This window comes from Chaetura pelagica, unplaced genomic scaffold, assembly GCF_000747805.2.
Source record: "Chaetura pelagica isolate M959 unplaced genomic scaffold, ChaPel_1.0 scaffold17, whole genome shotgun sequence".
Classification (NCBI taxonomy): domain Eukaryota; kingdom Metazoa; phylum Chordata; class Aves; order Apodiformes; family Apodidae; genus Chaetura; species Chaetura pelagica.
The window spans coordinates 1,883,438-1,895,456 of record NW_009970726.1 but is presented as its reverse complement, the minus strand read 5'-3'; the positions used below and the strand labels follow the sequence as shown (position 1 = coordinate 1,895,456).

At 41.7% G+C, this 12,019-nt stretch overlaps 1 protein-coding gene across 1 annotated transcript in view; it reads right to left on the bottom strand.

Annotated features, from left to right (window-relative positions):
• Positions 1-9,075: 9,075 nt before the first annotated feature.
• SPAG6 (sperm associated antigen 6) overlaps positions 9,076-12,019 on the bottom strand; it is a 33,344-nt gene continuing 30,400 nt past the window's right edge. Inside the window, exon 11 of the mRNA XM_010007017.1 lies at positions 9,076-9,259. Coding sequence (XP_010005319.1) covers positions 9,076-9,259 — 184 coding nt within the window. The remainder of the gene's footprint in view (positions 9,260-12,019) is intronic.

The window sequence follows — 12,019 nt, the reverse complement described above, 5'->3', positions numbered from 1 at the left end:
TGAGAAAAACCAGAAACAGAATGGAGAGATCATCATCATCTGTCCATGCTTATAATGATGACAGATATGACAGCCTGCCCAAGCCAAGCGTTCCCATCCTGCTGCGGCACTTTCTATTCCCAGAACAAAGCTCCTCAGCAGTTGCTTTGAGCCCAGCAAAAAACTGACATCTTTTACTGCTACCTCCTGTGTTTTTATTTACTCTTCACTATTTCTATTTTGCTTTTGTGTTTTCCTTTCTCCACGTCTTGGTGATGATCACACCATAGGGAATATCCCACCAATGACCAATTATGTATCAACAGCAGGCATGAGACCTATAGACAGAAATTGTATTATCACCTAACCTCTATACATCTTATCTGTATTTTGCAGACCATTGTATGAGAAGTCATGTAAAATGCCTTGTCCCTGTGGAGGGAAGAGCAGGAAAGAATTACTGGCAGCCAAGTACCCACTTCAGAAGTGGAGCAAATGTATTTTGAAGTTCTAAAAAAAAAACCAACAGAAAAAAAGAGTTACTGCCATTTCTCCAGATAGTGGTTTGTACTCCTGAGTAAAGCTTCCTGACTCTGGCCCTAGCTACTCTTCATATTCACCCCTCAGCCTTGGGCTGTGTGGGACGACAAGGGTAACCCAGCATGGCAAGCAGCCAGGCTGCCAGAGGGCTGGCAAGCTGCCATTCATTGCAACTACCAGCCACCAAAACAGCTTTAGAAGGGATCCTGGGAACTGCAGATCAGGAAGTTTGCCATCCATGCTTGCTAATGGCGGTAGGGTCTGAAAACATAAGGTCACTGTAGATAGAGATAAACCTGGTCAGTTGGGAAGGAGGCAGCATGGCTTCTGCAGAGAAACCCAGCCTCACCAACCCACCACAGTCCTCAGAGTGCATCAGTAAAGACTGAGTGGGTCCAGCAGACACAGAACAGTGCAACTTTGAAAGAGCTTTCAATGAGGTTCTCCACCAAAGGTTATTAAAGAAACAAACTTGCCACAGGATGGAAAGAAAGAGTCTTACAAATAGAAAACTAGAGGCAGGACAGGAAGTGAAAGATAAGGCTTAATAGTCACTTTTCAGGGTGACCGAAACAGGCCTCTGAAAATCACTACTGTAGGATTGATGGTGGAACAGGCTTTACTCAACATTTTCAGCAAGTACCTGAAGATCAGAGCTTACAGTGAAACCCGCAAGTTTGTACGTGACACTACACTCTTGCAGGCAAGTAACTCTAGAAGAACCTCACAGAATTAAGTGATTGGGCAGTGGCTCCATAAGCAAATACTAAAAGGATTAGGCAGTGAGAAGACTAACATCCAAATCCAGCAGTGGGGGAATGTTCGGGGAGAACAGACAGGATGGGCTGCAGGATGTGACCAACCTCACCTGCTCTCTGTAGGTAGCACTGCCTCCTGCCACTGCTGGAGACAGACTCAGGGTGGATGGATCATAGGTCTGGTGCAGCAGTTAATGTCTTATGTTCTTAAATACGCTTCTGCTCAGCATCCTAAGACACTTTCTAATACAGTGCACATTCTGATGGGTCAGATTCCCAGCCTGGCACTAAGCTCAGGATATAAAAACTCAGGGAGTCCAATTGCTTCAGTCCCCAAAGACAGCACTGCTTGCCTCCCTCCATGTCTTCCTAGTAGCTGACCTGCTGGCAGGCTAAGCATGCTAAATATAAAACCCTTCAAGGACCACAAGACAGTTAAGAGAGAAAGAAACAGGCCTTGCAGATGTGCTTTCGCACACGTGCACTCTCTCACTTCCTTCTTCTTCATTAGCAGCCCTTGAAGAGTAAAGGTCTGTGCAAAATGACAAACACTTGATAGGCAATCCCTGCTTTCACCTCCTTGCCTTTCCTTGGATTTCTCAGGGGTTTGGAAAGCATCCTTTCAAGATCCAGGATCACACAGCTTTCACTCTTCCTCTTCAGTCTGCTGGTGCAGGCATGTCCATCCCTGTGCTGCAGGCAGGCCTGTCCCTTTTAAAGGCAGGGTCTGCTGAGGCTCGTTCCTGCCTCTCCTCAACCCATGTCCTCTACACACCCAGCCTCAGAGCAGGCAAGTGGTAGAAGCCAGTGGCTCAGCCTGCCAGCTCCACTGCCACGCTTTTAGCAGCCCAACATGGCCTGATTCAGTTCCAAAGCACAGACTGCCCTCAACCACGACAGGGATATCTTAATCCATGCAGAAGGTCACCATCAGAAATACCATTACTGAGAGGGAGCTGAGCCCCTGCAGCCAGCAGGGCAGATGAGGCTCTGACACCACCTGGCACAGAACCAGGGGCTGGGGAGAATTGAAATTAAGAAAGCAAAGAGATTTAACAGATTGTGTAGCCTATCATCCCTGCATGCTGTGTGGTTTCTGCAGTACTAGGTAAAGGGTAAATTCTCAGTCTCTCTCAGCTCCTCCTGCTGCCCTGTTTGGGTTGCATCCCAAAGCCTTTCCTGCATTGCGTCCCCTTTTCCCATGCCCAGATGCACGATCTCGGAGGTTCCTGAGCTCACTTTTCTGAGACAGAGAACTGAGATGAGCCCAGACCACAGAGGAACCTCTGCTAGCACTTAGAGGAGCAGCATCCCAGCTCCCCCTCCCCCAGCCCCTTCAACACCACCCACACAGCAATCCATCAGCATCACCCATGGAGCATCTGGGGGCAACGTGTAATTAGGAATGATGCTGTCTGCCGTTTATAGACATCCTACTGCAAAGAAAAGCTGGTGAAAGTAATATCCACCAACAGACATACCTTACAGCAGGCATCAGACATTAATGGAAAAAAGTAATGGAAAGGTAGAGGAAAGATACAGAGAGAAGAGAGAAGGATGAAGGGAGTAGTGTACTCCACACAGCTTTAAAACAAAGCAGTCATTAGAATACATGCTCAGAATGATCATGATTTAATTGTCTGATAGATTACTTGAAGAAATAAATTAATTCTGTAAAATAAGAACATCCTGTCTTGCTGGGTAAGAAGAGCAGCATTTTCTCTGTGATCCCTTTACTGGGATACAACCCAGCAGAAATTGTGCAGGCACCCACATGCTACATTGCCTATATACAGGACATTATGGAGCCCATGGTGTTTTCCTCTTCTCTTGAAGTCTTTCACTGCAAGAGATTTTCTTTGAGATTTTTCCACACAGCTGATACTGTGTGGCTCATCTCAAGCATGCCTGCTTCTCAGTTTGGGAATATTTTCAACTATATCCTATTTTTAATCTCCACTTTAAGTTTTTTAAAGGATTTTTAAAAATTTATAGTGCTTGCCACGACACTGTAAGTGTTTAATATGCAGGCCTGTGTGTTCTGTTTCAAGGCATGCATCAGCCTATTGTCACTGCAAAAAACAGCTGTTTGGGAGAGGCTGTAACAATTCTGCCAAGACTCAGTAACTAGCCTTGGAAAAAGCAAAGTCAAACAAAAGGAGTGTGAACTATGACAAGCCTTGTGTGGACTGGTAATTTAGAAGGGCTGAAAATGTGAAGAGTAATTAGCCAAATAAACAAAAACACAGGAGAGATTATTGCAGTGCATCACAACCTCGATTTAAGGAACAGAGGGAGTATGTGAGATCTAGAAAAGCATCCAAAGGAGCTAAAGGAGAGATTCTTGCATCTGTCCCACAAAGTCATATAAGAAATATGTGCATCAAAAAACAACAAAAACCAACCAACAAAAGAAACAAAAAAAAGCCCAAACAGTATTAAAGGAATCCAGAATAAAGTGACTGAAGCACTATTTCATTCAGCAGAAGAAAGGGAAGGAAGTAAATGGACCAGCTGCCCACTCAGGGCACAACAACATGGCAAGAAAAGACAGCAAAGACCTCACTGCTGGGCTTTTGGGGCTCTGGAAAATACTCCTCTAATGAGGAGTTTTCCAGTTGCATTACAAAGCAAGATCAAATCTCTCCATTGCTTTGTTCTTTCCCTTGGTTTGCTAATCTGCAGCAGTAGAACTGATGGCAGTTAAACAGGATGGAATTTGTATCAGGCTTAGAAATTGTACTTGCTGCCTATGGTTTTCCTGCAGAACAGCGTCATGTTACAGCACACTTGTGTGAAGTTGCTGAGTTTTGTCATCTAACCATTCCACCAGTCCAGAACACATCACGGGAGCTGCGCTGCCGTCATCTGACTGCCATATGCCCAGGAACCTTCCTTCAGTGCACAGTCACCCTCAAATCAAAAGCTTTGCCTGGCTGTGGGTTTGCAGGACCAGCTCCCCAGACAAGTGGGACGGCCTGTCTGCAGCACTAGTTTACTAACATCCCTCTTTCATGTATTCTTCATGTGTCTATCACCCCAGGATTCCAACACACTAGCACCACATTTCATTCATCTGCAACAGATTGGAGTGAACGTTCAGCTGAAGTTTTATTAGCTTACTAGGGAATTTTTCCCAAACTACATTTCAGTTTTGTGGATTTTTTCAGTTCCTTCATTAGCTATTGCTTGGGGTTTTCACACACTGTGATCCTGACAGGCGACTTGGCTGTGTATAAAAGGATCTCTAGCTCTGGTCCTTTGGACTGCTCACATTGAGGGGAAGGGAGGGGTATATCCCTCCTTCAAGATTCAAATAATTTTCATTAAGATTACAGAAAATTACTTGTGGTCTCCAAGGAGCAGGAAAAATCCAGATTTCAGATTGCTTTTGTAGTTCTGTGTCCTTCCTTTAGGTGTGCAATGATGTAGCTCTATTTTCACACAGAAGGAATCCAGCTGAGAGCACATTTTATTATAACTCCAGATGATTTTCAAGAGGATGAAAAAGTCATTTTTCTCAGGTGATCAGAGAAAAGTCCCAGTAAACTGGAATTCTTTCCTCTGTCATCTGTATTATGCAGAGGAACTCAAATTGTTTATAGAGCAGTTTCAAAGATGTTTTAAAAAATAAACACATAAAATGAAAAAAAAAAAAAAGAGAGAGGATGGTCCTGTACTTTTTCTCCTTTTCAATTAGTTTTTAATCACTTAAGTATAGTCATTTAGGACAGAGTAGTTAAATAGCTATAAAGCAGCTGCTACAGCATTCTTCTTCTGTAAATTAAACAGCAATTTTACCAAACATTCCCATTGCACAACGACACTAGCATAAACACAAAATCAGGATTTTAAAAAAGAACTGGAGGGGGAAGGGGTAAGCCCGAAATAAGGATTCATTACCTCCTTATAATTCAAGTCAACGGCAAAAATTTTAAGAGACTTTGTTACTCAAAAGTCATGTCCAGTATAAAAAAAAATAGATTAATATGGGGAGATGGTCCAAACTGCAGCTCCACACCTCAGAGAGATAGCCAGGTTTCACACCCTTGCTGTCAGACAGGATGATGTACCACAGGCATAGCTGCAGATTCTGAAATGGCAGCTTCTTAAAACACCGTCATCAAAATGGTTCATTTTCTGCACTTCAACCAAGGGAATTACCATAGAAAATGAATTAGGGTCAGCTCCGCATTGATCACATTGGTAAACAGTAATAACACTTAGCACTCATAACAGTTTTTTACTTCAAAGCACTAATGCACAACACCCCTGGGAGGTCCTGAGAAGTGGAAGTCCTCCCAGTGCCGGACCCAACAAGGTAAGGTTGGTGCACTGCTGCTGAACATGGGTTGGAGGCAAGGGGAAGCATCAGTAATTCTTGTCAGCCCTCTGGGTATAGGCTGTACCATGGGATCTTAATGGGTGCAATTAAGGACAGACGGATTTCAGCTCCACGCCTCTGCCTGTGGTGGCACACAAGCAGCATAGGTACAAGACCTGCTCTCCTCGAACCCTTCCTAGCCTTCCCCTGCCAAGTTTCCCTCTCTCTGGTGTGCTCCAAGCCCTTGTAGTCCTCACAGATAAACTGGAGTAGGGTTTTCTTTGGAGAGACAGAAAGGAGTAAGTTTCACATTGTTAAACTGCTTGTAGAAATGCTGGAGTTACCTGCTTTTCCATTCCCATAAGCCCAAAATGTTTGTAGGAATCATGAGCCAACGCTAGGCTGGTACCAGCAGCACTGCCACTGTGTCACTGACTGATGGAACCACCTGGCCCCAAAGCAGGAGGCAGAGACAAGCCTCATGACCAAACCTGGAGATGGCTAGAGCAAGAATATGCTTCTCATGAAAGGAGATGGAAAAAATGAAGCTTTCTTAGGTATTAATTTCCCAAAGCAGTTAACAGCTGCAACACCAGTATGTTACTGGTTCCTCTAATCTCTCTATCTCCTGCCATGCACAGCAGGGGATTAACTGTCCAACAGAGATCATGAGCCACTCCCCAAAAGCTATAGAAAGATTTTCCTACCATTCCCTCATTTGAAGCAGTAATGCAGAAGAAAAAAAAAAATTTTATCACTTCTGCTTTGTTTGCAGCAAGAAGCAGAGCTGTTCAGAGCACAAAGGAGCACACGTGAGACAGATCCCGTGCCTGATTCTCACTGCAAGGGAAATCAGGTGGGTGCTGCTGACCTTAATGGAAATCAGTACCATACAGCTGGCATTAGTGAGCAGAGGACCTGCCAACGATCTGCTCTCCTCCAGTCACTAAAGATACTTTACAGAAGCAAGTCCTGTGAAAGCAAAGACCAAACTCATCACAATTACATATTGGTCAATCACACTTGCAAGTGTGTATGTATGTGTGTACAGGGAGGGGTTACATAAAGATCACAGCAGACTACAAATGGGAGCTGTTCTTTCCAAATTTTGTACATTGCTTAAGTCATAAAAAATTAACTTCACCTAATTCAGTAAACGCCCTTCTTTCTTTGTTTGTATTCACTCTAGTATAGCCATAATTTTTTATTCTCTACGGATTCCTGTTGTTGGGGCTTATTTTCTGTGATTTGAGAACCTGAAATGACACTATATATCTTTGTAGCTCATTGAACTAACTAGCATTTATTTTAATTTAGTAAGGAAACATTTGGCTGGGTGTGACCAAATAAATGCTGTGTCTAAACCAACACAAATGTACATTGCACAAGGCTATAAACCTGTCTCAGAGCTCTAATGACATTGCAAGTCAATGAAGCTTCAGTATTCTCATTAACATTATTCCATCAGACCTATATGTTGCATATTATTAATTTTTAACAGTAGCCTGCAATATAATTTATAGCACTGTGGGGCAACAGAGGCTGAATCTTGGTAGTAATCCAACCTTACAGGTTGATAATTACTTTAACACTGACCTAATATTGAAAGGTGAACATGTACAGAGGATATCAGACCTAATTATAAACAGGACATATCACCAGTCTACATCAGTGAAGTCAAAACTATCCTTGAGAGAAAAGGGCACAGATCTAGTCACAAGATTATGAAGAGTTTTGTTGCTCGTTTTGACACCAAAAAAAATTATCAAGAACTTTGGTTTCAAGACAGATATTAACACACTTCCTCCCCACCCAATTTGATTTCTGTTATAAAAATAACAAAATATAGAATTGCTAAAGTTGATCTGAGTACCTATTCTTTAACTCAGTTTGGAGGAAGGCACTAATAGAAACAAGCATATTTTTAGGAAGAAAAAGCAAGCCTTCACACTCTCTGTGGAAATTTGTTAAGATGATGACATTAGTGGACTCGCATTGCTCTTCTGCACAGCTTGCTGATACATGATAATGAACACAACTGGTTTCTGCTACAGGCAGTAGATTTGCTGGTCCTCAGCACTTCGCTGAGCAGGCAGCAAGCCCCGTGATCAGACCTCTGGGCGGGAGGGAACTCAAACAACTAAGAAATGTATTTAACCCAAGGAAGAGCAACTTCTTGTGAAAGGCAGCACACCACCATTTCCTCGTTTAAAAGGCAATCTCATCATCATAATATGCTTTAGTATTGCTTATATGTATTTTCTAATTGAATCTTTTGTGTGGTATCTAGAAATACAGTACAGCAGTAATAACATAATTGGTATTTTCACTAGCTAAATTATAGAGCTGCCTGCAGAATACAGTAGTAGCATCAATATTAACAGTTAAGCATTATACAAAAATGACACTGATAGTTTTAGTATAGTCATGAGAGACACTGTAATTTTGCCTTTCTCCAAGATCCCTTCAAATTGTGTCAATTGAGGAAATGCTCAAAATCCACTGGCTTTTAGCTCAACTCAAATTGTAAAAAACAGTACCTCAAAGATTTCTTAGGTAAATTTTTGTAGGTTCTTGAACAATATTCCTATCTGAATATGGTATTAGCTGTAAAGAACTTAAGTTCTGCTGCATTGACCTCTCATATGAATTTAATTTTCCCAGCACTTCTGCAAGTTAACAACAGTTTCACAGATACTTCACAGCCAAAGATGATGATACACAGGGATTTGTAATAATTATCCACAACCAAAAAAAGCAGTCTTATGGCAGTACAAGAAGTGGAACCACTGGCTTTGCAATCCAATGCTACTCCATATTTCATTTCTGCTCCAGTCACAGAGTGACTGAAGGTAATCCCATGGCATCCTCCACACTTAATACTCCCTTTTGGCCAGGCTAATTTACAACCCCTGACACCAAACCAAAAACACTTGAGGATCTATCCACCCTCCATCCACTTCCTAATTACAGTAACTTTATGCTTTACTTCACAAAATGAGATTAATTTCTTCCTTCACCAGTTCCATTCAGCTCCTTCAACATTTTGTTCATTTGCTTCTTAGATGCAGATCTCCAGCAGATTGATCACTTCAGATGAGACAAAGCAATCCCTTGGTAAATCCTTCTGGAAATGCAGAACATATTATATGCACAGGAGTTGAACTCCTTGGATTTCCCCTTTTCAGATCCTCTTGGTTTCCAGTCATTCAGATAAAGAATGGAGCTTTTGTAGGCCAGTTAATCCATCCACTGAATGAAATATGGGAAAGTTTTACCCATCCACATGTTCTTTGAAGGCCCTGGTTTACATCTGTAGATGTAATAATAGCTGTAGTAACGCAGACAAAAATCGTGACTCTGTCCCTCAGAGAAGATCTTTAAAGACCTGGGTTGAAAAGTCCCAACGCTGCAGCCAAAGAAACTGGCAAAATTATTTAAAGGCTGCCTCTACTTACATTTCATTCTGCCAAATCACTGGCTTAATTTTGTGTATCTTAATAAGCCAGCTCTGTGAGAGGGACTCTTGCTTGAAATGCTTGTATGTCCTAAGCTCAGAAGCAGGCACTGTTGGGGGGTAAGAGACAAGCATTCAAAGGTGGTGTCAGGCTCCAAATGCTGCAAAATGTGCCTGTTCTTCATCTTCTCTAGCATCATAGTCACAAACTAGCAGGAAAACAGCATTTACACAATGAATTAAAATGCAAATCTGCATTTTATTCTATGAAATTGAGACAAATTATACATACTTGAAGCCTGCCAGAGTAGCAATTACTAACATTAATATAGTTTCAGATGATGGCTTAAGCCAAATGAGAGAATAGTAGAGAAACACTGTACATCAGAGCTTGTGAAATATTGCAGGAAAGCAACTCTTACCCTAGCAATGTAAGCCTAAAATACAAATCAGTGATATTTCTGCTGTATTTCTGCTTGTGCAGACATGTAACCCCAGGGAAGCCTCCAGCCACAAGGAGTACATATGATGCAGGGAAGCAGCCTACCAGCCAAGGAATGCTGAGGGGGTCTCCAAGTATGGGGGAGCGGACTTTGCACTGCCACAGCCTAATGGGATGTAGCATCGTTCAGGAGAGTTCTGTGACATAAGGCCAAACAACCAGTGGCCTAGGAGAGAACTGCCTAGCCAGTGTAAAGATATATTTATGCTAGGTCTGATTTAAATTGTGCTCTGCACAATCAGATCGCTCTGAAGGTTTGCCTTGTGCAATCATTCCTTTGTCAGGAATCAGAAAAAGACTGTGAAAAGACTGTGAACAAATTGTTTAGGCATTGAAATTTAACCTTGTGGAATCCTTACAGTGTAGCACAGTGTGACACAGCAGGAGCACATTTGTCAGAGGACTGAAGCCTCTTTGCCCTCTCCACACAAAACATATACATTAGCATTGTGTGGTGTGGGTGTGCTCCCAAGCACACCATGCAGCTATGGGTAGGCAGATCCATCTGCACTGCAACATTTCTGTTCTGTTAGGGAAAATAAAGGCTTCAGATCCTCCAAGACTGTCTGGAAGCCCTTCCATTACATTTTCTTTTAGAGATTGTACAACATTTGATTTTTAAATATCCATTATGCATGTGAGAAAATTACTGAATATGACAACAATCTTTTTAATAGGCCTAATGTTTCCCACTAGTGTCCTAGAATTAATGTCAGAATGTAAACACCGAAAACAAAAAGGCATTTGGTAGAAGCTAGTCAGTTCCAGAACTTTTCACTCTGATGTGGGCTAAGGAAAGAACCCAGCTGCTGTGGTTTCTATAACAGCATTCATGACACCAACAGTTTCCATCTCAGTTAGCCTCCATACAGCAAGGTACTGAGCATTCCCTGCTCCTCCAGAAGAGTGGAGGAGCCTGTGGAACACCAAGCACCTCACAGCTGGAGCACAACCCTCTGTAGAATTGAACCTTAACACAAGATAGCACATCAGCTTTTGTGAACTGTTGAAAAATATGCTGACAAGAATAAAAGAAAATAGCCATTTGGAATTTGGCAGAGAAAAGCCACTCTAAATCATTTCCAACTGCAGTAAGTCTTTGCTCCTGTTTTACGAGTAATAGAAGAGACTATCCCTGTTTTATAAACTCATTCAGTTAATATGTTTAAGAAAGTAGACAAGTTTCTCTCCTGCGGGGGTTCTCAAATACTGTCTTTCCTTGTGGCTGCCAGTATTTCAATATCCCATTCCAGGAACACTGTTTATTACACTTTTGGGGGGGAACAAAAAAAAAAAAGAGAAAGGAAAAAAAAAAAAAAACCACAACAACCAAAACACACAAAACTGCTGCATGCAAGGAAAAGAAAAATATTTAGAAGAACGAAAAATGGTAAATGATAGTTATATATTAGGGAATACTAGTGAGTTGTATGCTGCTTCCTGCTGCCACAGTATACCAGAAAAGTAAACAGAATGTAAAAGTCTTTTCACTCTACATAAGAAGGGAAAAATATTTCCAGCATGTTCTACAGACAGGCAAGAGCTCATACCTCAAATAACTTCCTCATCAATGTGATCTGCAACTTCAAGACTAAGTTCCAAGTATTTGAACTCAATTGTGCAGCAATTTCAGCTCTTTGAGAATAAATACAGATCAGCCTTAGTCCCATTACTCCAATCAGTAAGACTCAAGTATCCTCAGGTTTCCTTTGAACATGCCCAGAACTTTGCTAAGAGCATTGCTGCAGCCCAAGCAATTCTTCTGAGCTGCACAAATTTGCTGCCAACCCAAGTGGAGCTGAAGCCCCCTGAGTCTTTCGTTTTGTGTGCATGGAAGTTCCAAGTTCCCTCTGTATGTCCAAGAGGAACGACAACACATACATCAGTGTATTGCTCCTTTCCTCCACAGTGAATCATGCCTTAACTAGAAGGACTTTTGCAGTAGATCTATTATCTACCATGCCAGAACAACCACACTATTATGTCATGCAGAATTCAGCCCTTTTATCATCATCAGATCTGCTTATTTATGTAGCAGCTACTAACATATTTGGAGATGCAAAATCACACCACTTCTCTTTCTGAAAGGCAGCAGTAGGAGATACCTCAGTGCAGAATGGACTCCATAATTAGGAAAAGCACAGGGGTGAGCTTTTTTTTTTCTTGTGGAAGGAAAAGGAAATGACTGATTCTGTGATAAATCATCACCCCTGTGTGAAATTCCATTGATATATGCTGCAATGTAGTAATGTTAGAGAGAAAAAAAAAAAAAAAAAAGAACAAAAACTTTGCAATAAACAAGTTTATAAAGAACAAAATACAGCACACTGGTATTGCTGAGCTCTTTCATTAGTTCAAACAGTAGAAGAAGACTTCAGAACCAAACAAGAGTTTCAACAGCTGTATTTGTGTTACAGTCATAAAGGCATAACTGTGAAATGCAGCTCTAATAAAAAAAT